The 27,104-nt window shown below is 51.9% G+C and overlaps 12 protein-coding genes and 1 non-coding gene across 13 annotated transcripts; 8 read left to right on the top strand and 5 right to left on the bottom strand.

Moving 5' to 3' along the window:
* Positions 1–708: 708 nt before the first annotated feature.
* On the top strand, positions 709–3,036 carry CLUP02_04754 (uncharacterized protein; the record flags this gene model as incomplete). The annotated part of the gene is made up of 4 exons (XM_049283765.1): positions 709–1,183; positions 1,254–1,954; positions 2,012–2,937; positions 3,000–3,036. The coding sequence occupies 4 exons, from the start codon at positions 709–711 to the stop codon at positions 3,034–3,036; spliced, it is 2,139 nt and encodes a 712-aa protein (XP_049140908.1).
* Positions 3,037–3,200: 164 nt separating this feature from the next.
* Positions 3,201–3,815, bottom strand: CLUP02_04753 (uncharacterized protein; the record flags this gene model as incomplete). The annotated part of the gene is made up of 2 exons (XM_049283764.1): positions 3,201–3,568; positions 3,626–3,815. The coding sequence occupies 2 exons, from the start codon at positions 3,813–3,815 to the stop codon at positions 3,201–3,203; spliced, it is 558 nt and encodes a 185-aa protein (XP_049140907.1).
* A 2,490-nt stretch (positions 3,816–6,305) lies between these two features.
* CLUP02_tRNA108 lies at positions 6,306–6,377 on the top strand. The gene has a single exon. It is a non-coding gene; the product is annotated as a tRNA-Arg (tRNA).
* A 1,149-nt stretch (positions 6,378–7,526) lies between these two features.
* CLUP02_04752 (uncharacterized protein) lies at positions 7,527–7,990 on the bottom strand (the record flags this gene model as incomplete). Its single annotated transcript, XM_049283763.1, has 2 exons — positions 7,527–7,609; positions 7,642–7,990. Coding segments are annotated over 2 exons (432 nt in total), but the record flags the coding sequence as incomplete, so codon positions are not given.
* A 114-nt stretch (positions 7,991–8,104) lies between these two features.
* Positions 8,105–8,611, top strand: CLUP02_04751 (uncharacterized protein; the record flags this gene model as incomplete). The annotated part of the gene is made up of 1 exon (XM_049283762.1): positions 8,105–8,611. One exon carries the CDS (start codon positions 8,105–8,107, stop codon positions 8,609–8,611), a length of 507 nt encoding a protein of 168 aa, XP_049140905.1.
* A 634-nt stretch (positions 8,612–9,245) lies between these two features.
* CLUP02_04750 (uncharacterized protein) lies at positions 9,246–11,055 on the bottom strand (the record flags this gene model as incomplete). The annotated part of the gene is made up of 2 exons (XM_049283761.1): positions 9,246–10,201; positions 10,263–11,055. 2 exons carry the CDS (start codon positions 11,053–11,055, stop codon positions 9,246–9,248), a joined length of 1,749 nt encoding a protein of 582 aa, XP_049140904.1.
* A 355-nt stretch (positions 11,056–11,410) lies between these two features.
* On the bottom strand, positions 11,411–13,311 carry CLUP02_04749 (uncharacterized protein; the record flags this gene model as incomplete). The annotated part of the gene is made up of 13 exons (XM_049283760.1): positions 11,411–11,488; positions 11,560–11,616; positions 11,699–11,739; positions 11,830–11,976; positions 12,065–12,091; positions 12,202–12,299; positions 12,392–12,436; positions 12,483–12,564; positions 12,620–12,639; positions 12,697–12,872; positions 12,951–13,119; positions 13,181–13,194; positions 13,255–13,311. 13 exons carry the CDS (start codon positions 13,309–13,311, stop codon positions 11,411–11,413), a joined length of 1,011 nt encoding a protein of 336 aa, XP_049140903.1.
* Positions 13,312–13,513: 202 nt separating this feature from the next.
* Positions 13,514–14,385, top strand: CLUP02_04748 (uncharacterized protein; the record flags this gene model as incomplete). Its single annotated transcript, XM_049283759.1, has 5 exons — positions 13,514–13,550; positions 13,603–13,663; positions 13,777–13,862; positions 13,913–13,947; positions 14,083–14,385. The coding sequence occupies 5 exons, from the start codon at positions 13,514–13,516 to the stop codon at positions 14,383–14,385; spliced, it is 522 nt and encodes a 173-aa protein (XP_049140902.1).
* A 112-nt stretch (positions 14,386–14,497) lies between these two features.
* CLUP02_04747 (kinesin motor domain-containing protein) lies at positions 14,498–17,048 on the top strand (the record flags this gene model as incomplete). The annotated part of the gene is made up of 3 exons (XM_049283758.1): positions 14,498–14,839; positions 14,900–15,997; positions 16,056–17,048. 3 exons carry the CDS (start codon positions 14,498–14,500, stop codon positions 17,046–17,048), a joined length of 2,433 nt encoding a protein of 810 aa, XP_049140901.1.
* Positions 17,049–17,520: 472 nt separating this feature from the next.
* Positions 17,521–19,797, bottom strand: CLUP02_04746 (DEAD/DEAH box helicase; the record flags this gene model as incomplete). Its single annotated transcript, XM_049283757.1, has 9 exons — positions 17,521–17,830; positions 17,879–17,958; positions 18,017–18,583; positions 18,645–18,809; positions 18,858–18,959; positions 19,051–19,194; positions 19,255–19,367; positions 19,423–19,648; positions 19,696–19,797. The coding sequence occupies 9 exons, from the start codon at positions 19,795–19,797 to the stop codon at positions 17,521–17,523; spliced, it is 1,809 nt and encodes a 602-aa protein (XP_049140900.1).
* Positions 19,798–19,851: 54 nt separating this feature from the next.
* Positions 19,852–21,226, top strand: CLUP02_04745 (brix domain-containing protein; the record flags this gene model as incomplete). Its single annotated transcript, XM_049283756.1, has 2 exons — positions 19,852–20,280; positions 20,330–21,226. 2 exons carry the CDS (start codon positions 19,852–19,854, stop codon positions 21,224–21,226), a joined length of 1,326 nt encoding a protein of 441 aa, XP_049140899.1.
* A 48-nt stretch (positions 21,227–21,274) lies between these two features.
* On the top strand, positions 21,275–23,556 carry CLUP02_04744 (uncharacterized protein; the record flags this gene model as incomplete). The annotated part of the gene is made up of 13 exons (XM_049283755.1): positions 21,275–21,294; positions 21,378–21,550; positions 21,615–21,829; positions 21,871–21,966; positions 22,023–22,119; positions 22,198–22,310; positions 22,460–22,601; positions 22,668–22,767; positions 22,825–22,985; positions 23,098–23,164; positions 23,238–23,269; positions 23,329–23,404; positions 23,439–23,556. The coding sequence occupies 13 exons, from the start codon at positions 21,275–21,277 to the stop codon at positions 23,554–23,556; spliced, it is 1,410 nt and encodes a 469-aa protein (XP_049140898.1).
* A 352-nt stretch (positions 23,557–23,908) lies between these two features.
* Positions 23,909–27,023, top strand: CLUP02_04743 (phytanoyl-CoA dioxygenase; the record flags this gene model as incomplete). The annotated part of the gene is made up of 9 exons (XM_049283754.1): positions 23,909–24,128; positions 24,195–24,570; positions 24,683–24,986; positions 25,053–25,127; positions 25,518–25,819; positions 25,852–25,922; positions 25,989–26,066; positions 26,130–26,573; positions 26,662–27,023. The coding sequence occupies 9 exons, from the start codon at positions 23,909–23,911 to the stop codon at positions 27,021–27,023; spliced, it is 2,232 nt and encodes a 743-aa protein (XP_049140897.1).
* Between the last annotated feature and the right edge of the window lie 81 nt (positions 27,024–27,104).

The following is a 27,104-nucleotide window of genomic DNA, read 5'->3' as shown; positions in this document are numbered from 1 at the left end:
GGCGTGGCGTTTTAGTGATAGAGGGGAATTTCCTTGTTTTTCTTAGAGTCTTGACTTTAGACTTCAAATATCAAGCAATAATTAATATTAATCAAAAATATGTAAAACACTCTGCATGTTCCCGCCCCAACAGTTTCTCATCGTCAACAGATTACTTTCCCAGTGTAAGAATCGTGACAAGGAAGATGGCAAAATTTGGGTCGCACTTCGGCGAGTTTAACATGCCTGGCACTATTTGATCTACGCAGCCATCTTCGCGCACTCTCCCCAGTTCACGGACAATATTGGCGTACTATGATATTGGGAGACGGAAGCACTTTGCCGATATAGATGGGGCCATCATTAGGACTCTTGGCAATGTCCATCTCTCTTGGAGTGGTCTGTGAAGCCAGCTGTATTCCCCACTAAGCTCCCCCGCAATTCATTCCGCGTTTGTGGCTTTTGAGTGGCGCACATCGGGCGACTGTGCTCCGAGGACAACGTCTTGAGGGGTAAAGCAAAAGTTCGGAGTGTGACAACTTGTCTGATGAGGCGTATGCAAGTTGGATAATATCTTAAAACTCTCCAAAGAGACCTGAGATGTCCCACGCAGCCTTGGGGGATTTCTGCAGATACAATAAACTGTATTTGAGCTCAATCACGGCCCTCTGATCCCCGATGTTCCACATGGACCATTCATGACAGGGACTGAACGTTGAAGAACGAAGTATGCCGGACTCCAGCCGCCGATGTCCCAATTCAACCACCGTCAGGGCCTGCGTCAACTGCCAGAAGCGCAAAAGCCGATGCATGAGAGGCAGCGCAGCCAACGACCCATGTTCATATTGCGCCAAAGCAGGCAAGACGTGCAGCTTTGAGAAGCCCCCTGATCGGACGCCTCTGACCCGGAAGAATCTCGATGCCGCCGAACTCCGATGCAAGCAGCTCCAGAGTCTCATCAGGTCCTTGAACTCGGAGCTCGACATCAACTCAGCCCTTGAAGAGACACAGATCCAGCAGGAGTCAGTAGGAAATGAGGATGATGGTGGCAGCGGCTCGTTACATTCCCCGCCGGGAGACTCGGATGAAGCTACACCTCACAGCTACGAATGGCACGAAGGGTCGCTATCGCCAGAGTTCAAATCTTCTGCCCACGAGAATGACGGAATGGCCATGCTGCCAACCCATGACTCTGGTTACTTAGGTAAGCCATGTTCTGGATTGATCTGCGGAAGACAGTTGACCGATGAGCGATGCCTAACGTCAACTCTTAGGGAGCAGTTCCGGTTCCCAGTTGCTTGGGGAGATCGACTCCGTGATCCACGTTGCGCATCCAGCCACTCACCACCACACATCGCATCGTAAAAGACAACGTAGATCATCCAGTTCAGCCGGTTTCGCGGTACCTGAGCCTTTCGATCTGCCATCGTCATATATCGCTGGTCGGTTGATCGATGCCTACTTCCTACTCTACAATACCTCCTACCCGGTTCTTCACGAGCGGATTTTCAGAGAAAGGGTTGAAGCAGGGCGTCGTCAACGGCCCACGAACTCACCATGGCGTGTCGTCTATCAAATGGTTTTAGCCATCGGCCACTGGCTCTCTAGCACCGAGTCAGAGCATCTGCAGTCGAGCTACTACAGCGCAGCGCGGTCCAGTCTGTCTCTTCAGATGCTTGAGTCCGGCACCATCGAGACAGTTCAGGCCTTTTTGCTTATGAGCAACTACCTCCAGAAGAGAGATAGAACCAATACTGGCTACAACTTTAGCGGTTTAGCGTACAGAATGGCGTTGGGTTTAGGTCTTCATCGCGAACCTCCAGGGTTAGAAGATACTTTAGGACATGAGCGGCGACGGCAGCTCTTCTGGACTATCTACTGTTTCGAGAGTGGTTTTAACATCACCACAGGGAGGCCACCCGCGATGTCAGAAGATTTCATAGATACCCGGATTCCTCGAAATATCGACGATAAGGTGTGTTGTCTTCCTAAGTTTCGGTCCTTTTGATTCCTCTTTGCTCATTTCTTCTAGGAACTGCCTCTCAAGGCACCGGTTCCGCCACCGGTCAATTACCCAACTACCTACTCAGCAATTATCGCCCAAGCAAAGCTAGCCAAAATTGCTGATGCTGTGTATCATGAGTTTCTACTGGCAAAAACCGCCGGAACAAAAGTCGGATACAGAGTGGCCGAAACAATGGACCGAGATCTGAACTGCTGGGAACAAGCTTTGCCCGCATATTTCACCCAGACCGACTGCCCATCGTGGTTCCGGGCGCCTCGAGCGGTCGTACTCTGGAAAGAGCAGAACCTTCGCATTCTCCTCTGGCGCGGCAGTCAGCAACACCACAGCTACCTGCCCACCAAAGTGAAGGCGGAAGAGAAGTGCCTGAACGTTGCTATGCAAAGCATTCATGATATTGCTACTTTCTGTATGGCGAATGAAGTTTCTCTACACCAGGGTATCGTGTGGTACGCGACATACTTTCTTTTCCAGGCCACTCTAGTCCTGGAAGCAAACTATCTCACCAAAAGCACTTCCACAGACCAAACCGACAGACTTGCATGGCAGCACTCAGTCTCCAAGTCACGCGCCTGCTTAAAGACCTTGGCGCAGAAGAGCAGATCGGCGAAACGATGTCTGGAGATGCTGGAGCGCATCCACAACCAGTTCCAGTTTCTACCGCAATTGGACTTGGGATTGGATCAAGCCTACTTCCAATCCGTGGTTCCTCAAATGTTAGATGAGGCTGAAGCGAGACCGGCGGCGTCCCACTTTGTTGCGCCGACCCAGAACTTTGCTGATCTGCCGAGTGAGAATGACTTTGCCTTCTATAGTGAAAGTCAACCAGCTTTTGATGACGATGCTGCGGACCCAAGCCTGCGGATGCTGCTCAATGAGTCCTCCATAGACTTCATGGAAAATATGCCGCTCGACCTATTACTTGGGGATTGGACGTCTTGATGTCATTTTTAAACATGAGTGACTGATCGTCCATGACAAAGTCATCACACACTAGTGGTGCCACGAAGCTTTGTTACATCAAGGGGAAATAAAGTGTTTCGCATTCCTTGTCATGGACAATTAGGGTGAAATAAAAAAAAAAGCTCTTCAAAATGGTGCAGCATTCACAGGGATGCGATGCTGATCTACGTGCTCAAACGCGCTCAAAAGACCTCCCATTGCTCTATAACTACCTAGGCGACAATACTCTAATCGCTCAAGCCATAACAAAGTCTACACAACTTTCGTATGTCTGCTTCGCCGCAGTGCCAACCCAGAACCATTGAACGACGCACTGGCCAGCCTGAGCGCAGGTGCCCGCGGGCAGGTTGGAGGGCATGGTGATGTCAAAGTCGGTGTTGTTCTTGGGCAGTGCCGCGAGGTTCTCGTCGGCGTAGCTGTCGAAGACGATGAGGGGTTGTCCGATAACCTTGTTGGTTGCGGTATCGACAATGGAGACATTCATGGGGCCCTCGTGGGGGATCGGGATCTCGGCCTTCATGTTGACGACCTGTCCAGCCTTGAAGGTCTGGACATTGGCCTTGTTGTCCTCGAACTTGGCTCCTCTGCATAGATCAAGTTGGCCTTGGGTGGAGTTTTAGTAACTTGGGTCATTCGCTCATGTACCATAGGCTTGCTTACATGTTGCAGGAGGGTTGGTGAAGTCTTCCAGGGGAATGGTAGGATCGGCCGTCACGGCCTTCACGTTCGCTTGTCCACACGCTGCAGACATTGCGGCGCCGACACCACGGGCAGGAGGCGAGACGATGTTGCCATGAGCAGAAACCAAAGCGGCGAGCAGCGCCGTGGCGGCAGTGATTGAAGCGCGCATCTTGAAGTAATTACTTGGGATGTTTGTTTATCGGCCTGTGAAAGCGGAAGTGCAGGTAGTCTCGCGGTTTTTGAATAAAGGACAGTATTTGGATTAGACAAGATTGAAAGAAACGAGTGACCAGCACGATGATATGAATGATGAGACAAGGCGAGCAGAGACCGGACGATGCAGCGTCAAGGCCAGATGGGCGGCCTTGCGACTACAAATACCACAACTCGGCCTCAGCCCGACGACGATGTGATCCTTGTCGCTGACAGAGAGATGTCAATGATCCGACGCTGATGACCCGGCGATCATAGCTTCCAAGCCATCCTCCCATAATCCTTGCGGTCTGCGGAGGCTAACCGTTGGCCGGAACCACGGGAGCTAACGTGGTACCCCGTTCTTCTCTTTGCACACGACCAACTGCAAGTTGCCATCGTTGAAAATAAGCCGAGGGTGATCCCTGGAGCGAAACAAGCGTTGCTGAGGCTCTCCAGGTACGAAAGCAAGACAAGCTTGGTGGGATCCACGCGGGTGAAACGTCGCAAGTTCTTGAGCCGCTCTGCTTCCGGTGCGGACGGTTGTGGACGTGGTCACAACTCGCGAAACCTGCGACAAACCCTGTCTGGGGGTTCGGGCGTTCGCGCAGCAAGAAGGCGAGAAGCTCAGAGGGAACCAATACTCTAAATTCTTAGAGAGATACGAGAACCGGCACTTTGTGCAGAGTTCAAGCAAAGAGCGATTTGGGAATTTGGGTTATTCTCGAGTCATCGAGCTATCATAATCAGGGCGACACCAAGCGCTGATTGCAGTGCCAAGCCGTCAGTTTGGATGTTGGAACCGCGAAAGATCGGGATGGTGGGTATGAGTGAACCGGTGCTCCGGAACGCCACGGCGCGCCATGGCGGCGCCCCCAAGTCTTGAGCAATCCGGCCACTAGTTGAGGACGAGATCTCCGGCTCGGCGGCCGGGGTCTTTATTCTGGGTGCGCTACGGGGCAGAACCCCTTGCCCATCGGCCCTGGACCTCAAGCAACGCCAAGTCGTCTACAACTTCCTACGTGAGAGATCTGCGAGTCATAAGGCTATCTTAAGCAGATTACCAGCCAGGAATGTTACGCTATGAGGAGGCGATCACTCACCTACCAAACTGCGACTGCCGGACTGCACCAAGTTGCAAGCTCCTGAGCGTCAGAGTTGGCAGGCGAGAAATTCTAACGTGAGGGGGGGACAAAGTGCTTCCAGGCCCCTGCTGACAAGACCAGCCTCCCTTGAGCGTCAGCAAAACCCAGAGAGAAACATGACTCCTCAGGGAAACTAAGATGCCCCCTTTTTCGGCATTGACAGCAGACTGTCCCCCTCGCAACCTGGTTAGGCTCGCAAGAAGCCGAGTTAAAAAGCCTAATTAGTGGACTTTGCCCGCAACCATCGCCCACTTGAAGGCACGGCGCATACGCATAAACTGTTATTGCGGACTTTTTGAGGGGAGTGCGGAGAAGTGGTACCTTTCGGTGGAATTTCGCAGAAATGAGTAGAGAGGAGGGCCTTGGGAATTGATGAGTTTACCAACAAGACAGCCATGGCTCTCTTCGCAACGTCCATCCGATAGAGAAGAGAGTTCGTTCCCGCCCGCAACTGCCCGAGCTGTCTTTCAGGAACACGGCACTTGGCATCCTGAATAGACGGTTACTAGGCGATCCGGCGAAGTTTGCTGACCCTGAATAATGTAAGTGTTGTTTCTTCGGGAACACGGCAAGTAGATAATCTGCGCGCTTTTGTTTCCAGGCTTCCTTAGTCTGAATTGAAAGTTTTCGCGCGCGGCATTTTTTGTATACCTATAGATGATGTCTTATTGCAGACATTGGATGGTTTTTTGTTAAGTGAAGGAAGATGGAAGATTATCCCGACGGTGCGAGGGCATTCCTGTTGATGGCGCTCAGCGGAGCGCCAATGCGTCCATGCCTAAACCAGTCGCATTCCGAGCTCAGGCGGAAGGTTCTTCAAGGCACTTGAGAGACTGAGAATCTTGACTGTTCACATATTGACCCCCATATTAGCCCCCTTTGTTTCAGTACTCAATGAAAAAAAACTTTGATGATGATGCGTGATGTGGGTAAAGGTTTTCTGCCTGCCAAGAGCGTTGGAAGTGTAGTAATACCTGGTGACCCTCCACGACTGAAAGGCTCATGGTATTTCGATGCACCGTCTAATGATTTGAAGCAGGCAGGCATCGATTTTGGCCATATCTAAACTACTTCGGACCCACCCTGTTCCGGCCGGACGGACATTGAAACAGCCTTCAAGCACCCGCAGCCATCACCCCTCAAGCCTTCTTCACTGGGACTTCGAACTTACACCGCTCAGATACCAGAGGCTATCGCTACAGCATCAAGGGCTTCTAGCTCTCGCATCGCCGACGGAGAGGCCAGACAGGCCCTTCCTTCGCGCGTACAGGGCTTCTTGTCCAGTCAGTCGACCCCGGCTTTTATCGGAAAACAAAGGATACGGCCGGGTGGCGCAATGGCAGCGCGTTGCTTTCCGGTGGCAAAGGTTCTGGGTTCGAGTCCCAGCTCGGTCGATTCGATTTTTGATTCCCTTGGCAATCGTCCGTATCCTTTTGATAGACAATGAATGGTATTCCATTTGAATGAAGTTTAGAGGGTCAGGGTGGCTAGACTTGCTTTGTTTTGACTGTCAATTAGTGGGTCTGTGGTATGCATTGCAACAGTTTCCCAATTGCAGCTGCTTACACACACCCTAATTCAATTGGTCTTGCAGAAGATGGAGAACTATGTGGTAATTAGGCGTATAGGATCTTGGAATATGGCTTTGGTCTCTGCGTCTTCCTTGGGAGGGGTCACATAGAATTGATTTCATTGCTATCTGGTGTCTTTCTTGTCAGTTACCATCAATCTATTGGGGCATGTGTTGACGGTAGGTATCTCGGACCATTCTGATCAAGTGTGACTGACAACTCAATGACGCAACCTGCTCTCGTGTTCCCACAATTGCCATACTCTCTAGAATTAGACTTGACATTGTCACTTCTTTGTCAATTCGATTGAGTTCATTCCTTGTGATCTCTTCTGCCTGGCTGTGCGTTGAGTAACAGCTGAGGTATGAAAATACCAGACGTTCAAGGGCGAATTTGGCATCACTTGAAGGACTGTTTGGGTTGAAGTATGCTCACAAAGATGAACATAACTGTATAGTAGACGAAGACCCCCAAGTTTACGAGATTGCGGAAAGATCGGAGTTGGAAAGGCGAAATGGAGCTGGTCATGTAACTGGTAATTTATCTCGATCGATGTTGTCTTTAGACTTTGCCAATTGGTGTGACAAAGTCCTCAAAGTGTATGAATATAGGCTGCCGCCCTCAGCCACCCGAATCTCAACTGCCCTTCACATATTTCGTCAGAACAGAAGGAAATGACAAACCTGCCATCGCATCCTCCAATGTCAACCGCCTCATTAGACGAAGTAAAAGCTCGGAGGAACCATTGGCTCAGGTCCAAAAAGGCTAAAAGCCCGCCAACTCGCACCAACCATGACGCCCGGCCGCCCTCACAGTCAGCCAGCCGCCCCGAGTCGCGAGAAAAAAGGCCAATGCCGGAGCCGGACTGTGTTTACGCCGTCCAATGGCGGGCGTTTGCGCACCTCCTCTCGTGTCGGGCAAGTCACATCGGCAGGCACCTTGCAAGGCTTGCATGAGGGGAAAGAGGGCAGATCAGCGGGGGTGTTCAGGGGGGAGGAAGAGCGGAATCTGGGGTAAGATCCCTGCGCTCCTCGGCTTGGAGGTGTCGTGAACTGCTGGCTGAGCATGTGTTCGTGATGGGGACGACACGGGTAGGTGTTTGTTCTGGGGGGGGGAGCTGAGGCACGTTGGGTAGATGAGCACATGGGGTTCTCGGCCGAGGGGGCATGTGAAGCTTTCTGGCTTCCAGGATTGTGACGGCACGATCCTACGTCGCCTAATTCTTGATGTGGTAATTGAGTGTCCTTGACCGATGGTGTTTGCGGGGGAATATTACCTTGATGGAAGGTCGCTAGATATTGAATAGGTGTGATAGGCGGAGGAACATGAGCCAACATGCAAGCTAAAATGTAGTTGATGTGATGAGAACAACGATGATGTTCTGGAATCGTACGAGCAATGAGTATAAAGAGCTGGTGGAGGTCGCGATATTCAGAATGGTGTCTCGGTCAATCAGCAGTCTTAGATCCAGATTCAGATCCATACTTTTCTCAATACTCAAGCAAAGCTCTCGGCTGTGATAGTCCACAGAGACCTCGACCACAGACAACATGCTTCTCAAGTTCTCCCTCCTCGGCCTCTTCGCCACCTCAGTCCTCGCCGACGGCGCCGCCATCGTGGCCGCTATGGATGAGATCGCGGCCCAGAACACGGAGCTGGGCGACACCGTGTCGTCCTGGGATGGCGGCCTCTTTGGCACGCTCCCCATCATCATCGACTCCACCAAGCTCCTCATCAAGATCAACGAGGCCACCAAGGTCGCCGAAGACTCGGAGCCGCTCAGCGCCCTCGAGGCCATCGGGGTGGCGCAGGCGACGCAGAAGCTGTCGAGCGGCGTGCAGACCACGCTCACCGCCGTCGTTGACGCGAAGCCCAAGTTTGACAAGCTCCTGCTGAGCCCGGTCATTCTGCTCAACCTCAAGTCGGAGCAGAGCGCGACGGACAAGTTCAGCGCGGCTGTCATTGAGAAGGTCCCCGAGGCGTTGCAGGCCTTCGCTAAGACGCTGATTGAGCCGATTGATACGGCGTTCAACAATGCCATTGCCGCTTACAGCTGAGTCAATGCATCGGCCGGCTGGAATGCTTCTGAGCGAGGGGATTGGAAGAGTTATTTATAATAAGGGACGACTGCAGTGAGGTTGGGGCGGGCTTGAGAAGACGGGATGATGAATTCCTTCTTGTACATACTTGATGTCTTTCGATATATCTTCATGCAGAGCAAACGCAAATCTAGTCTTATCTCACCCATCGTTACGGCTCCCAAGCGCGGACCAATGTATCGTCACAGGATTGAATAGGTAATGCAAGACAGACACACAGTAACGGCACAAGGTAGGAGATCATGATTTTCATTGATACGAAACTAGGAAACAGGTTGCCGCTGCAGACCGTGAGAGGGAGACTCTTTCCACCAACAAGAATTGGTCGGTTGTATGGGGCTGACTTTGTTCGCTCTTCAGACACTTGCTTTCAAGGTCTATAACTTTTGCGCTTTTGTCTACCGTCATTCCCGTCGATTCGACGGGGAGTGTAAGAATGTGTAACATAAGGAAACAAGAAGGGCACCGATAGCCAATGTGTATGAGGCCAGGGATGGCAGGTGCCTATTACTTGAGGACACCTTGCCACGCCATCCTCAACCGTTTTTTGTCGCATTAAACATGCCGGATTAGTCAAACGCTACGGCATCGGCTAGATGTGTAGCAAGTTGACATCCGAGATGCTGCGATGGCGCTTGTGGCCCATGGGCATCTCACTGGATGCCTTGCGTTTTTGTGACATGGACTCTAGAGGACTGCGCGCTGCGTCACGCATCTGCTTCTTGGATCGTCGAAGGGGCGTCAAGGGAACGGCTGCAGTTTCGAAGCGATCTGACTTGAGACCACGCAGGGCAGTGTAGTTGTATGGACTGCTTAGGGCGAGGGAGTCTTGCGTGGCCTTGTCGCTCAGAATGAGACGTTGGTTGATCTGGTCGCGACGGAATGCTCCCACGTTGGTGGCGTTGATGTGGGAGTGGAGGTCAACATCGCTGGAAGCGGTGCGTGGTCGAGCAGGGGTAGAGTTCAGGGGATCGGCGTCCCACTGGTTGCCCTCGTCTTCATCCGCAGAGGACCGGCCCTCATCGAACTCGATGAAGTCGCTGATGTTTAGAGACTTTTCAACCTCGTCATCCTCCTCCTCATCGAATCCAACATCCGAGCTCTCATCGGCAGTATTAGGTTCGGACTGGAAGGGGAAGAAGGCCTCGGTAGGTCCCATGGCCTGAGTGTTGAGGTAGTCACCAAAGGTATTGGATGAGAACATTGCACTCATCATAATCTGTGCAGAACTGCTCATCATGGGAGAGGGTTGGTTCTCATCAATGGGGGCCAGAAATTGGAAGTTGAACTGTTCGGGGGACAGATCAAGCTGACGGCGACGATGGGGAGTGAAGATCATCATCTTTCGTGAGATGGGGTTCACAACAGCAATGGGCTTCCGCTCAGAGTTGTCGAGGTTGAAGCGGCCGACACGCGGCTGTCCACGATGGCCCTTGACCGGATGATCCGTGTCAGAATCATCCCACTGATCCGCGGAGGGTTCGGGACGCTTAATCTTGCGGCGGACAACTGGCTCCGGCTCATCTTCTTCAGTGGTATCACCATCAGCTAGTTGGGCGAATTAGCAATCACACATTCTCATGATTCTTGTCACAAAGAGCAAACTCACTCTCGTAGCCGTCTAGCTCTTGGGTTTCCTCAAGCGCTGCGACCGGAGTGGGCATCTCGGAGAGTTCGCCGGTGGTCATGGGAGTAGCAATTGGCGTATCATCATCGCCGAGTTCCTGAACGACAGCCTCAATATCCGAGTCTGCGTCAGGGGCGTACCCATAGGCTCCATGATAATCGCCATGGTAGTCCCAGAATGAATTTGAGTTTTCAGACTCGTCGTTTTCATCATCTTTTTCAATCTCGCGACGGAAGGCCGGATCGAGAGAGCTCTGATCGACAAAGATGTCGGGGAAGAAATCGGCATGATCATCTTCCGTATCGGTGGAGTCGGAATCACTCGAGGGAACATCAAAGCGCACGTGGCGCTCCGCAGGACGGTGGTGGTGATCAGAAGCAGCACTTTCGTCAACCTCTGACATGATGCCATCCCAACTGGCGGCATCCTCGATATCTGCTGCGCCATCATCTTCGTCTTCTTGCTCCTGCTCCTCCTCTTCGTCTTCTTCTTCGTCGTCATCATCATCATCGTCATCATCCTCTTCTTCTTGGACAATGGGCGGCCGGGGAGGAATCGGGATGCTGGGGGTAGGTAGCACCTCGTGGAGAATATGTTCCTCCTCGGCCGCGTCGACATCTTCCTCGTCATCGTCAGAAGAATCACTAATATCTTCGACAGCAGAATATCCTCCTTCGTCAGACAGGTCGAAGGACGACGAAGAGGTAATAGAGTCGCGACGCTTGGCGGCTTTCCTCGAGGCCGAAGAAGCCTTGTTGCGAACGTTGCGTGACATGGTTGGTGGTGGTTAGGCAGGGGTTGAAACCCAATATGGTAGTATTCGGAGGGGTGGGAGTTTGTCTGGATAACCGGCGCTAATCAATGCCGTGCGAATGCCCAACGATGTGTATAGTTGTGTATTGTATGTAATTTGCTCTCTTGGTGAGCCTTGTTTGTAGGTAGGTCTAGGGCGACTGAATTATCGTGTCTTAGGTCGGATAGAGGGAGGGGTCGTGGTAGTCGGATTAGGTGGAGGTGAAGATATTTTCTTCAAGCGAATAGGCTTCTCGTAGCCCGGTGAATAGTGGGCTTGTTGATCGATTCTAGTGAAAAGCGATGCAGACTTCCGTCAATGGGCCAGAGACGTCCTCTCAATGAGGGCTCTGGACAGTGAAAGCCTGTTTGAACTTCGTCGGGAAACAGAATGGATTGAATGTCTCGATGGGCTGCTGGACTGCAGAGGTGCCTGCGCAGGGGCACCTCCGCAGTGGGCGTTTACAGCTCAGCGAAAGCGGCGGACATGATTCTCGACAAAGTTTGTGTTTGTTTCTAGATCCTTTTCAAGGTTGTAGGGCGACTTCGTTGTCTCGTGGGGTTAAATTGGTTTTGATGGTTGAGATGGAAGAGAGGAAAAAAAGAGGGAAGAGGACGAGAGGCACCGGGATTCCGAAAATAATATGGCTCCCCCAGTCGCCCCGTCCTTGGGTGTGGAGCACCCAATCGAACTTTTTTTTTTTTTTTTTTGGTGGGCTGCTACGCTGTAGGTACGTAGTGTGGGATACGTACCTACTGGCTGTTGCCGTTTGTCGCCCAAACTTTTTCCTCCGTGCCTCCTTCTCCATGTTGAAAGTCTCCCGTTTTGGTGGGGTCTCAAGGTGTGGGAATCTGCGGCCCTGCGTGCCTGCCCACTGCTGCCATGGCCTGGTACTCTGGTTCGCTGAGAGTGGGTAGCGAGACGGCGCTATCCCTCATCCGGCGCGCCGTCACCGCCTTTTCGCGGTCTGCTCCCCCCCCGGTGCTCCTACAATTGCCCTGCAGGCGCTGAGAATCCGCTGGAGATACGGCGTCATTTAGTGGATAAAGTCAGTAAAATGTGGAGGAAAGGACCCTGTGTGGAAAGGTTAGCAACTGCAAGTCAACCGCGCCCCTCTTCGCCTCGAACCTGGTAGGTGCCTTTCGCAGGCGGCAGCACGCACAGCACAGCACGCAACCGTGGCAGCAACGTCGACCTCATTAAACCATTTCTGCCCCTCCCTCGACCTGTGTCACCTCACTGTCCCGTCTACCTATTCCAAGCTCTTCTTCCAGGCACACACTCCGTAATGGATTTTGACCCCTCCATCTGTCGTCACCCGTCAGGCTGGTCCAGATCGAGGGGGAGGGGGGACAAGCTGATCCTTCCTCCATTGTGGCAGATCCAATATCTAATCCTTCCCTCATGACCCGCCGAACACCTCTTGGGCGTACACACTGCCGTGACTGCGTAGGCTCTTCTCAGTATCGAGAGTTGTTTGTCGTAGTTTTGCTGATCCAAATGGTTGACCATAGCGGAATAGGGAGGTGGTCACCATCCATCGTACACCGCAACGCAGCGTTGACGCTTCATCCATGAACAGCGGCAAATCCAGGTGCCAACTGGGAGCAACCCATAGGCTACTACTCGAAGATGGGGAGAGGCGCAGCTGTGGCCTCAAGATTGTGCATTGCGGTCTCCACAGGGTCAAGCTCCTGACTCCTGAGTTCTGCCTCTTGAGCCTTGACAAGCACCAAGCAAATTCCTCTCACGTAACCCCACTCACTACTCCATAGTGTATCCGTAGGTACTGGCCATATCTGTACTTTGCAGTTTCCCATCACCCAATGCATCTGTATCCGTACAAAGCATCCCTATTAGCTCGGGGTACGGCCCACCGCTTGCCTGCACAGGCATCTGGCTTCCAGCATGCGTATTAGGTAGGCGGTCTCCTGATTCGCCTCGGCTCGCAAGGTCGTCTGTTCGAGGCGCATCACCGAGGGGCAGTCGAGGGGCCAACTCATCAGTCTACGTCTCAAGACCAACAGCCACTTGAGCACACCGTAACTTCAGTCATCCAAAAGAGTCATTGGACATCAGTTGCTCTGTTTGAGAATTGTTGAGTCACCTGTTGACTCCTTCCTATCTGTGGGAAGCGTAGGTACGCTTTACTCTCCGATGCATATCTTGCAAGGACCTTACAGTGGAAGACTCAAGGTCAAGTGTCCTTCTCAGATACGTAGCTTTCGGAGGGGTCATCCAGATTCAGGTGTGGTAACCAGCAGATTGGGAATAACCCGTAGGAAAAAAGGGTAGGTATTCGAGCTCCGGCCTAGGCGGGCTCAAGGCTCCTCGGAGGTTCGGTGCTGCCCGTAGTGTATTCGTAAATTTTTTTCAACTTAATCCAACCACAATCCACCCAAAGGGCCCAGTGCTTCATGTTCAAATTTTCCAACCAGTCATGCGGGAGGAATTGGGATCAGCCTTGGACGGCACTGGTCCGCGTTGTCTGACTTTCTTGTCGTCCATGACTCACTGACGGGAAATGAGGGGTTGACGAGCCGGATGATGCCTGTGCATCCCTCCTCAAGTATTTGACCTACGAGCCTGAGTAAAACTTTGATCGAGGGGCTATTACATGCAAGAACACAGAGCTCTGTATAAGGAATAGAGAGCTGCCATAGCGGGCATGGGTAGCTCTTCTCATGCCTACAACAACTCCAGTGAGAGACTTGGTCTATGTTTTCTGCCTAGGCTTGACCAGTCAATCTACCTAATGATCGCCCCTGTGGTGACTACACACTTTAATGGTCTGACTCAAAGCCAATGACCGAGGGATAGGTAATGCTGCCACATTCAGGAACAAAGACACAAAATTGTCTGACAAGTCGGGCCGTATGTACTTAGTGCAGTGCCGCTGTTGAGTCTTGACAACGGATAGCTTCCAGAAAGGGCGCCTCGCCATAATTACCGACTAAGCCAAGTGAGCAAAACGAGACGTGAAGTTGGACTGGACCTGTGAATTCCCAGCTCAAGGTCCTCCCACCATCGGTCGGACCCGGCGCCTACATGCAGTACGTACCTGTAGCCGGGCCCCACTGGGGACTTTGTCTCAGCGGGGAGCACCGTGCAAAAAAAAAGTTGGTGGGGGTGAGATCAGATTTCTGCCAGGGGGCCAGGGACATCAACGTGCACGTCCCTATTCTCACGGCTTATCTAATCGGGCGACTCGACCTCGCTTATCTTATCTCGTTGCCCGGTCATCGCAGTAAACAAGGATTGTGTCTCTTTGTCCCATCGGCATCATTCGCGACCCAGACGACCCAGCTTTAGATATTCAACCTCGACGAAGAGCATCAATCACACGACAATCGCGTGTCTCCGAGCAGAGACATCACCAATCTACTCAATCCTCACCGGAGGAACTTTAACAACATAGCGAAAGATGGATTCCGCATTACCGCAGAAGTCGTCGGCAAACCTCTTCCAGGTATATCTGCGCTTGAGACCGCCCCCGGCTGGCGCAGCTTCGTCCGACAGATTCGTCGATGTCGAAGAGTCCCACGAGGGCTCGCATCCAACCCATATTACACTGAACCCTCCCAACGACCGCAAGCGATCGACAGAAAAGTTTGCCTTCACCAGAGTCTTCGAAGAAGAGGCCTCTCAGCTCGATGTTTTCCACTGCACAGGAGTCGCCTCACTTGTTGAGGGTGTCCTGGCTCCTCATGGTGGACATGGTACCGATGCTCTGATCGCTACTCTGGGCGTCACTGGATCAGGAAAGGTAGTCTCGAGCTGTATTCGGTAACCCATCTTGGCTTACTCGTTCTAATAAATTGTATAGTCGCACACTATTCTTGGCTCACGCTCAACACGAGGCATGACACAACTTGCGCTCGACGTCGTCTTCAGATCAATTGGCTCCAACATGTACGACTCGCCGACTTTGGAGAGCTCTCTCCAGTCCTCAGATGCCTCGGATGCCACCATTATATCCGCACCGTGTTTCCTCGAGACCGTCTTCGCAGACTTTGGCTCATCCCGCGGGGGAGGTTCGAGGGCGGGAACACCGATGCTTGTAGGACCCCCTGTTCATTTCGTCGAATTTCCCTTTCAGCCTTTCGCACACAACGAGAGGCAAAAGCGATTCCAGCAGCCAGTCGAGTTGACAGGCGTGCGTCTTGTGCCGCCGACACCAGACCATCCAAGGGGCAAGCCTCGCGATCGCTTTTCCACGCCAGTGCGGGAAGATTTCAAGATTCATGAAGACGTCGCTGAAAAGCACTTCATGGCTGTGACTACAGCATCCAAAGTAAAGAACACAGCTAAACAACTAGTGAAGGGTGAACACGGTCCTCCTCCAACCCCTCGACGCGCCCTGCAGCGACCCTCAGCTCTTCCCTCAGCTCCTGACATTAGCTCCGTCAACGTGTCTTCGGACCCCGATTCAGACTATGCCGTTGTTTTGTCCATGTACGAGGTCTATAATGACAAAATTTACGATCTTCTAACCCCGCCCATCAAATCCAACGCTACAAAAGAGTACCGGCGTCGGCCTCTACTCTTCAAATCAACCGAGCAGTCCTCCGATAGGAAGGTTGTGGCTGGACTGAAGAAGATTGCGTGTACGACCATGAGAGAAGCTATCATGGTATTGGAGGCAGGTTTACATGAGCGTCAGGTTGCTGGAACTGGCAGCAATAGTGTCTCCTCACGCAGCCACGGGTTCTTCTGTGTTGAGGTGAAGAAAAGATCCAGAGCAGGGCGCTACCGATCTTGGACCGGCAATACTCTGACTATTGTTGACTTGGCTGGCTCCGAGCGTGCCCGAGATGCCAAGACGCAAGGCGCAACTCTCGCCGAAGCCGGCAAGATCAACGAGAGTTTGATGTATCTCGGTCAGTGTCTCCAGGCACAAAGCGGTATGGGCAACAGCAGCAAGGTACGTCAAGTCGGATGGAGACCATCAACCAGGACAAATCTAACGTGAAACAACATAGCCTACTGTCATGCCATTCCGGCAATGCAAGATGACTGAGCTTCTATTCTCAAACTCCTTCTCGGCGTCGTCTTCATCATCTGCGGGTGTTGTGCCTCGTCGGAATGCCCAGCGAGGCATTATGATCGTCACTGCCGATGCACACGGCGACGCGAATGCGACCTCGCAGATTCTCAGATATAGCGCCCTCGCTAGGGAAGTAACGATTCCTCGGATTCCCAGCATTACATCGACTATTCTGGCCGATACACCCTCATCAGCGCACCCGCCGTCAGGAATGAGATCCCCTGATTTGCCTCCACAGCGCCGAGGATACTTTGGCCATGGATCGTCTGGCCATCGCAACTTCTCTCCAAATTCAGATAACGGAGACAGAGTGCTCATGGAGCATGCGGCGCTGGAAATTGCTCGTATGCAGGAAGAGATAACCAACCTTCACGTCGAGCTAGACGACGAACGCGAGATGAGAGTTACCGCTGAAGCACATCTGCTCAGCATGGAAGACAGACTGCTGGAGCTAGAGCAGACAGTACGTGAGGATTGCATGGCTGAGTTTGACGCTCGCTTCGAGTTAGAGCTGGCCCGCTGGAAAGCAACTCTTGCTGCAGAGCAAGAGAAGGGCGAGGAGCACTGGGATCGTAAGATGGAGCTTTTCGAAAAGGGGCTTGGCCTAACAATCGACGACGAGGCCGGCGAGGACAAAGAGAATTTACTCGTCGAGGACCTTGAAGACGAGAACGAAAGACTTCGACGCGAGAACGAGATCCTGAAGCGGGAGCTCGCGCAAAGAAGCCCGAGCAAGCGGAAGCCGCTCCAAGAACGCGAAGACTTTGGTGTCCGCAAAGGCGGCGCCACTGGTGTGAGCAACCTCGGTCGCAAGATGGAGCAACTACGCGTTAGCAACGAAAGTACTGGTGGCAGCTCGGGGAGTCCCAAGAAGATGCGGAAGCTCGCGACGAAGCGATGGGAGACGGTTGCCGACGATGAATTCTGATTGACTGCTTTGTACCAATTCTCTGGGGAGTTGTCTGCGCTGGAGGTTGCGCTTGTTTCTCGGCATATACCCATGTTGGACCTTTCTTTCGTTTTCTGTCGGGATTGGCGTTGTTTTCAGGACAGGAGTTTGATGTTGCAACGAGTCTGAAGGATAGACGACTGTTTTACTACACTACTTAATTCACTTATTCTCAAAAGTACTGGTCAGTCGTTCTCTTCAACTCCGCCTGCCGCAGCTAGCAGAGACAACATGACGTGAAATCCTGATAACAGGAATTCACGTTCAAATCACTTTTAATCCGCCTCCATCTCAACGGCATGCTTGACCTGAATAAAAACGGAAGGCATCTGCAACCCTCTGCCAACCCAAGCTTTGTTCAATCTTCAACAGTGATGAAAGCTGTCTCACGATCTCAGACACACTAGAAACACCAGAAACTCCCCGGGGGAAAAAGATAGGTATCAAATTATTAGCCCTCCTCAGCGTCCATGTCGTCGTGACGCCTCTTGTTGCCCTTGCCTTTCTTCCCACCCTTGAGAGTCGAGCCCTTCTTGCCTTGGTTCTCCATCAGATTCTTCATCTCCATTCTGGCGTGTCTTTGTGCCTCCTCAACGCGACTCTGGAAGACCATGACCTCGTCCTTTTGCGTGGGGTACTCGGTCAGCTTCTTGCCGAGGGCGGCCTCGATTCGCAGGTAAATTTCGAGGTCGTATTGTGTGACTAGACTGATGGCAATGCCTGACTTTCCGGCACGAGCGGTACGACCGATTCGATGAATCCTGATGTGGTTAGCTACGGTGAACTGTTTGCTTGCGGGTACGACATACATGGTCTTGCTGTCCTGCGGCAAGTCGTGATTTATGACAACGTCGACGAGCGGAATATCGAGACCTCTGGCAGCGACATCCTGGTACTAATTAGCTTCGCCAAAGAGAGAGATAGCGTGGTATATGTCATAGACTCACGGTGGCGACCAAAATCTGGCGAGTTCCTTCACGGAACCTGGAAAGCGCACCAAGACGAGCAGTCTGGTTGAGCTGTCCATGCAGAGGGATGGCGGAGAATCCTAACGCACGCAGCAGGATCGACAACCGTTGCACCTCCGCAACAGTGCGGGCGAAGATGATGATGCGCTTGCCGGCGAACTCGTTACCAAGATAAATCAGGTAGGTATCCTTTTGCGTATGAGGAACAAAGCAGTAGTGCTGGATCAACCCCTTGACCGTCTGGTATTTGTTGGAGCTGATGCTGACGCGGACTGGGTCTCTCAAACTGGCCCGGGACAGACTCTCGATCTTTGTGCTCATCGTAGCGGAGAAGAGGAAAGTTCGGCGTTCGCGGGGGAGAAACTTGAGGAGAGAGGTGATGGCTGGGCCGAAATCCATGTCAAGCAGTCTATCGGCTTCGTCCATCACCAAGTACTTCAGCGAGCGCAAGGAGAAACCCTTAGTCTTCTCGAGGTGATCAACTAGACGTCCGGGTGTAGCGACAAGAATATGGGGGCGCTTGCCGAGAGCAATAGCCTGAGAGACCTGTTGTCCGAGCTGTTAGCATTCTCTGCGGCGGGGAGATCTATGAGGCGGTAGACTCAACGAAGTCGAGACCGCCGACAATTACGGCGCATCGCAAGTTGATCAGGCTACCAAGTGCCTCGAACTGTGCACCAATCTGTGCCGCCAACTCTCTTGTGGGCGCGAGAACAAGTCCAAAGAACGGTTGAGGTTTCTCCAAGAGTGCTTGAATAACGGGGAGTGCGAACTGTGAATGGTAGTTAGCGGCCGCATTGGGTAGCCTTGTAGTCCGTACAGTCGTGACGGGTAGAGGAAAACGGCAGGGGATCTGTGAAAGTCGATGACGATCGGATTTCCACATTACAATCGCACAAGAGTCTTGGACACTTGACCAAGCCTACATGTTCGTCTCGACCCTATCTGGCTTTCATGGTACGGTTCCGAGGTGGGCTGAAGGTGTGTATGGAAGGAAGAAAGGGTCTACTGACAGCCGCCGTTTTTCCTGAACCTGTCTCGGCCAGACCAATGATATCGCGATTCGCAAGGGCGTGAGGGATTGACTGAGCCTGAATAGGTGTGGGCTTCTTGTATCCGAGAGATTCGCATGCTTCGCATAGGGACTCGACGACACCCTGGAACATTGACATTAGAGACCATCACGGGCCAAAGGAGGGGTCTTGGTTGCAATTTACCAGCTCCTTGAAGCTCTTGGTCACTTCCTCAGTGGCATCGGCAGTAACGTCAGCATTGATCTCGACATCGGAATCGGCATCGGCTGCGATATTGTCTTCGGAATCAGATTCGGCTTCAGATTCGGTTGGTGGGGATGGAGAAGCTTCCGCCTCGACTTTGCGAGACACTTTGGAAGACGAGCTCGTTTGCGCCACCTTTTGTCGCTTGGAGGAAGGCATCTTCGCCTTCGATGCCGCCTTTTTTGTCGTCGAGGAAGGCATCTTTGTCGTCGACAGCTCGCTGTGCGGTGTGGCGCAAAGAGGGAAGCGATTGTCGAAGGCTTCGGTGCAAAAAGTTTAGCAGTTGGCGCGACCTGATGACATCCCACGCTCTGGGAAAGTTTTTAGTGGAGACCTGAGTGTTATCAGCACGTGAAGGCTGTTTTTTTGGTTCTTATCGACCTGGCCCCGCCAAAAAATTTCCTGCAGACAACCAAAGCATCCAGGTCCGCCCCAGGCCCAGTTGCTTTTCGAATTGCGGATTCTGGATCCTCGACAACTCATCGACGTCAAGGTTTTCTTACCCCAAGCCAATTACCACCCCGAACCCATCAAAAGATGGCGCGCAAGAGAGTCAAGAAGAGGACGCACCTCGGTGCCAGCAATCCTGTCACCGCCGGCGAGAACAATGGCGCAAAGGATCCCAAGAGCATGGTCATCCGCATCGGCGCGGGTGAGGTTGGCTCCAGCGTGAGCCAACTTGCTGCCGATTTCCGAAAGGTCATGGAGCCGGGGACTGCCAGTCGAATGAAGGAGAGAAGAGCAAACCGATTGAAGGACTACGTTGTCATGACCGGCCCCCTCGGCGTCACTCACCTGATGCTCTTTTCGCGATCAGAGAGCGGCAATACCAACTTGCGCGTGGCACTCACACCTCGAGGCCCTACACTGAACTTCCGAGTTGAGAAATACTCTCTGTGCAAGGATGTACAGAAGTCCCAGAGACGCCCCAAGGGCAGCGGAAAAGAGCAGATTGCTCCGCCATTGGTACGACATCAATTGCCCTATTTGCTCGAATTTTGCTAACCCATCCCAGCTCGTCATGAACAACTTCCATACCCCCGATGCCGACGCAACATCCAAGGTGCCCAAACATCTCGAGTCCTTGGTGACCTCCGTCTGGTCCAGTGTCTTCCCTCCGCTGAACCCGAATGCGACGCCCCTAAGCAAGATTAAGCGCACGTTACTGCTTAACCGCGAAAAGGACCCCGAGAACGAGGGATCCTTTATTATCAACATGCGGCACTACGCCATTACCACACGGTCGACAGGAATCTCAAGGCCACTCCGAAGGCTCGAAAAGGCAGAGAAGCTGTTGGCTTCAAAGACAAACGGAAAGGGGGGTGTGCCGAATCTTGGAAAGCTGGAAGATATCGCCGACTTTCTTCAGGGTGGAGAGAACGGGGACGGATATCTCACCGATGCAACCAGCGGAAGCGAGCTCGACAGTGATGCCGAAGTCGAGGTCAAGGAACAGAAGGCTCAGAAGATAAGGAAGAGCGCTGCCCCGGTCGACGACGATATGGCCGATGAGGATGATGCCGTTGAAAAGCGTGCGGTCAAGCTCGTCGAGTTAGGTCCTCGTATGCGCCTGCGTCTGACCAAGGTTGAGGAAGGCTTGTGCTCTGGAAAGGTTATGTGGCACGAGTATGTCCACAAGTCCAAGGAGGAGGTAAAGGAGTTGGAGAAGCGCTGGGAGCAGAGACAGAAGGAGAAGGAGGCCAGGCGGAAACAACAAAAGGAGAACGTCGAAAAGAAGCGGAAAGCCAATGCCGGAAAGGGCAAGGAGGCTGATGACAGTGACGTGGACATGGACTATGACGACGAATTTGACAGTGAGGGTCTGGCTGGGGATGCCGAATACCAGGTCAATGAGGCCATGGAGGATACGGGCGAATGGGAGGACGAGGAAGACGAGATTACCAAAGGCTGAAAACTGGGATGTGTGTGGTCTCTTGGCCCCTATTGAATAATACCCAAAATGGACAATTTTGATCACTTGTTAAAGCATATCAGCCAATCCTATTGACATTAAAACAGCTATTCTGTCACACTTCCCTTGCCCGAGATGAAGCAGTTTCAAGAGCCGTTGGACCTTCGAAGACGGTTGAAATTATGGCATCCGTCACCTCGAATGTGAAGGCCAGCCCGATTCCCGCCCTGCCACATATTGGACGCAAGAGCAATATCCTCGTCTCGGAACGGCCGGGCTGCCCCTCCGTCAACGCAGGCCGGTTGCGGCGCAGAAAAGTCCGTCGTGAGGTATTACCCCAGCCAGACTGTAAGAATCATACGTGACATTGACGCTACTCAACAACAAGAAGCCAAAACATTCTCATTACTAGCGACAGAGGTGCTATCATCAAGTATTTTTGACACTCTGCACTGTGCCAGCCGAGTTGAGGACCTTGACCATATCCCAGTCATTGATGGGCCCTTGGAAGTTCTTTTGTTTCAAAGAACCGCGACGGGAGCACAATACTCAAAAAGCCAAGACTCGGGTATAGTTCATGGACCCAGCTTTTCTGGCAACGCTGTTGGCATGCAGATAGGGGCCCTCAGAACGACCCTCCACAGGACAGAAAACATGTTACAAACGAAATCGGACCGGCTCAGGTTCAGATAGCGAGGAAAAAAGTGATCTGCCCCAGCCCTGGAACAGAAGGAACCCCTGTGGCATCACATACGTTGATACTCAGGAACAAAACTGCTGAGGTCATAACATTGAGATGGGACGCAGACTGAAGAAAGTCAACTCCGGCCCAAGATGCACCAGTAGAGGGCCAGAGGCTTCTACAAACCTAATTTACAAGTTACAAGCAGAATGTATGCGATGAGGATCAGGGTGATATGTTTAGTCCCAGTCCTGATATAGCGTCTGCTAGCATCTAACCAGCTTCGTAGGGCTCACATGCATAGAAAGACCAGAGAACAACGGACGTGGCGATTCACCAAGCCAGAGTCGGCATCCATCCAAACTGAAATTCCGTGAATCATCTCATATAGGCCAATGGCAGGTGCCGTGATGTAGTAAAAATGATATTAATCACTGCTTGACTGTTACCGTAAGATCAATTATTAGTCCAAAGTATTATGAACTGAGGTGCACTGGAAGCATGGAATATTGTAGTCAACTTGCAAGAAAAACTGAAGCAATTTCACCTAGACCAAGGGTAGTGATAAAGTGAGCCACGAAAGCAGCCAAGAGGCCGAAGAAGCAAGGTTACGGCTCTCAGTAAATCGGATTTTATTGGAAGTTGCTCTGTTAAAGCAGTTACCTCATAATTCCATCCGTGATATTCGACACTGTACAAGGCATCCAGTCCATGAGTTGGTGATGGAGAACCATAGGCCTAGAGCTGACACCTAGGCAGCTGAACTGGCGCCGCATGGCTACGGTACTGCTATTGCCCTCGAGATGGCATCGTCTAGATCGACCGGACCGCCGACTGTACCGTCAGAGATGCTATCTTGGTCATGTGATCTAGAGAGAAAGAGGGTAGGGTTTGTATCTGCTGCTGGTCTATTCAGGTCTTTCCCTGAACTGACAGATGTTACGCGATTAGAAACAGCTATCATGCCATGGTTCACGAGTTGCAAGATTCCAAATGGTTCTCTCTCATGGTTCCTCATAGAATTAGCTGTAGAGGATATCAGGAGGATTTGGTACGACATGTTGCCTTTGCTTGCTGGTCAGGTGCTTGCGAGCCTCTTTTCAGTTTTTATACTTCCTATGAGATCTATCATATAACACCTTCATTGGGGTTGCAATGGACTAAAGAAATCCCGCCAATCTTGGCTCAGCTGCATGCCTTATCTGGGTTGCAATGATAAACCACGATGTCGCTCCTTCTATGGCTGAGGCGGTACAGTATCGAGGGAACGGGCGGGGAGAATGGGCTGGCGTATTTTTAGGCAACCGGTCGCCCAACACTTTCGTCTAGCCCCCGTGTCGAGGCCCATCTCCAGATCCCCAGTATCCAAACAGTGTCTGATAGCTTAATGAAGCTTGGACTTACTGCAACAATGCACCAGGCGCCCTATCTGTGGATTTGATCATTCTGAACCGGCTGGTAGACATGATTGATGCATGCCACTTTGGGTTCTTGTCGTCATGTGAAAATCAGACTCACCACATTGACCAGTCTCGATGACAATAGGTGCAGATTGAAAGTTGATGTTTCTGTGTTTCTCTACTTCATCGAACCATGCGGAGCTAGACCGGAGTTGTTAGCTGCATATTACATGGTTCAAAATGAATAGCGCATGCTCATGGCTACCCCACCCACCCATCTCGCATGAGTGTGTTCTTATTCCTTTTTAGGAAGTATCTTCAACCCCCTGAATAAGAGGATAAACTTCGGCAGCCAGCTTAACACTACTGTGCGGAGTGGCAAGCATAGCCCTGTTACAACTTGCGACTATGGATACTATCCCCCATCATGCTCAAGCTACGTTACGGAGTAGTTACATGAGCTCTTGTACACTAAATCCTCGTGGTTTATAAACCATTTTGTCTTTGCAAAGTTCCCATAGCCCTGAGTACCCGACGAGTAAGCTCGGTACATTGTTTGTTCTCGACATACCTATTGTTTTCGGACATTGAAATCAAATCATGTCTCCATCCACAGTGTCGGACATGAGGGCTAAATATGGTCCTGAGGTCCAGAAGGTCTCCGCCGACACACCATTAGACGACATCATCTACCTCCTCAAGCGTGACGGGGGCGTCTTCGTTAGAGATCTGGTCCCTGTCGCTGATGTCGACAAAGCTCACGAAGAATGCCGCGAACGCCTTGAAAATGATGTGGAATGGAATGGCTCCTTCTTTCCAAGTAAATATTCATAGTGTCTACGTCAAGACGGACTGATGTATTTGTGCTGACACACGATCGTCACAGAGGAGACTCAGCGGGCACCAGCCTTGTTGGCTCTCAGCCCTACGTATGCCAAAACACAAGTCATGAACCCAGTCTACCAAAAGGTGTGCGAGCACTTCTTGACCACCCGAAGTTGGTTCTGGTGGGGAAACGAGAAGAAGGAATCTGTATCAAAGCCATATGTTCACTCCTGTACTGCTATGAGCATTGGCCCCGGGGGCAAAGCTCAGCCCTTGCACCGAGACGACTACATCAGCCACAACTATCATCAAGAGGTGAGTGAATGGGATGATGAGCGAGACAAGGGCAGGGAAACAGCTGTTGGGCTCTTCGTGGCTGGCTGTAAAGTCACCAAGGAGAACGGTGGAACGCAATTCATTCCACGGAGCCATTTGTGGTAAGTAATCATGTCCCTTATCCATGCGCTAGGGCGCTGATAGTCGACGCATTCTCGATCAAACTGGCCTCCGACCGAGGAAGAAAGATGAACTGATGCCATGATCTTGAAGGGGCACTGATAGACACATGCCTCCTCGAGTAGAGGAGTGCATTTACGCCGAGATGGAGAAAGGCGATGCCTTCATCATGCTGGCATCCGCGTACCATGCCGGAGGCCACAACACAACAAAGAATGAGAGACGACTGATGTTTGCCACATTCTCTACTCGAGGTTATCTTCGACAGGAGGAGAATCAATTCTTGTCTGTGCCCCAAGATATTGCAAAAAAGTTGGATCAACCCATCCAGGAGTTTATGGGATATTCAATGAGCGATCCGGCCTGTGGGTACGTTGATCAGATGGATCCAATCTTTGTGCTCCGTCCCGAGTTGAAGGGCGACGGGCGTCCATCCGACTTCTGATGAACAACTAAATCGCAGTCACTTGAGATTGGAAGCCTTGCTTCGGCTTCTCAGCTTGGGGCTGTCGAGAATAGCCCTTTGCTGCTTCAGGAAGTGCCTTGCTTTAGATAGATAGCTTGAGATTATGATTCATCGGTTATCAAAAGCCTACATGATTTTCAAGGGAACAGTTAAGATTACACCGTTGCCAAACCTTACGTATGAAAGCACTAGACTTCGATCATTTTGCATTCTAGTCCATTGGAATCTTTTATGAAATGACCTGAAAGCTATTTCCTAAAAGGTGTCGGCCATAAGCATCATTCTTAACGCCTCACTGGCAACGGTCATCACGGTAACGCCATGTAATTTGGGATCATATAGAGTGGCAAAGCCTGGAGCGAGTCTTCCCAACGTTACCCGAAACCAAAAGTAAATGAGAGGAAGCTAGTGATGGCCATTGTTCGTCCGACCTTGTAATGCTTCACATCATGTGAGTGCTAGCATGAGGCGCCAGACCGGGGACAACACGTTGTCTTAAGGGTGACTGTCCCCGGCGCGGAATTCAGATTCCTTTGTCATGACTCCACTACCACCTTAGCGGATGCTGCTTACCTGCAGGCTGCACACCTGCACTACCTACGTACCGCTCCTCTCTACGGCAAGGTAGGTTTACGGCTGTACGGAATACATGGATTGCCCAAGCGTCCAATCCTGAACAACCAACATGAACCCAACACCGGGCGAGACTCTCTGGTCCGCCGGCCTTTCTTCCACTTGCTCCCAACATTTGGTCGGATAGTTGCGTACAAATTTGGTGATCATACCTCACCACAAGGTCTACGAGATTCGGATGCGAAATGCGTGCCAACATCGCAATGGCCAGGGGCTCGAAAGCCGTCAGAAAAGGTCAGCTCGGTTCTCCCCTCTCTTGCTCTAAATCTTGTACCGAAAACTGCACTAGAGGGCACTCAGTCCCTGCCCGGGTCTTGTTGAGCCAGATTGGGAACAAGTTTCAGCAGCGAGACATTCTGTCGCTCATGATTTCTGAGCGTGCGATTTGCTACCCGATTATGCCTCAGCTCCCGCTCAGATTTCGTCGCTGACCATCAACAGATCCAGCATGCGGAACCTGTAGAAAGAAGTGCCGCAAGTGTGACCGCGCGCGCCCTGTCTGCAATCGATGCAAGTCAAAGGGCTTACACTGTGAGGGCTACCCTCCTCGATTCCAATTCTGTGAATCATTACAGACGCACAGTTTGATGACCGCTGGCGATGAGCGGGACCCAGAAGCGGAGAAAGAGCGCGTTCAGCCTGATGTCCTACCCACCAACGAGCTTACTCCGGCCCAAAACCTGAGCTCACCAACATCGACTCCAAGTTCACTTTCTTCAGATCACCCAAGCCAAAGCCGCCGCCTCCTCCAGACTTTGTCACAAGGTGCTTCTCCAGCCTCGCCCCAAGATCGATCTCTTGGCGCACCGTCACCGGCGACAATCACCGGGCACCCTGTCGACGATCTACTGCTCACGAGTAACAGCCAGAAATTGCTTGTTTACTGTAAGTTGCTCCTTGGCCGCCCGGAACCTTCCATATTCCATTTTCTCTCAGCCAGTGTGACATCATCGTTTCTGACAACTGTTTGTAGTCGACAGAGAGCTGAGCCATCATCTAACAATTGTCGTTGACGGCGTGGACAACCCGTTCCGCGTACATGTCCTCCCACTGGCCTACAATCACACAGGTGTTCTCCATGCAGTCCTGGGACTTACCGCGTGCCATCTGCACCTATCACCATCAGGTGCTAACCAGGTTGACATGGCCACTGCCTTACAACACCGTGTTGCTGCATTGAACGGTCTAAGCTCCCTTTTGATCAAGGAAGAAATCTACGGGCTTACAGAAGCTGAAGAAGAGGCTGCACTAGCAATAATCTTTCTTTTGGTACTTCATGATGTAAGCTCCAGGACCCATTTCAAGTTTCTCCGCATCGCGAGTCTCGTTGGCTAAGCAATCACATGCATGATATCTAGATATGCGAGCTGGGAATATCTGCCCATGCTGTTCATTTGAATGGCGTGTCATTCCTCT

This window comes from Colletotrichum lupini, chromosome 3 (genome assembly GCF_023278565.1).
Source record: "Colletotrichum lupini chromosome 3, complete sequence".
NCBI lineage: Eukaryota > Fungi > Ascomycota > Sordariomycetes > Glomerellales > Glomerellaceae > Colletotrichum > Colletotrichum lupini.
Note: the sequence above shows the minus strand (reverse complement) of the source record. Positions and strands in the feature narration are given on the sequence as shown.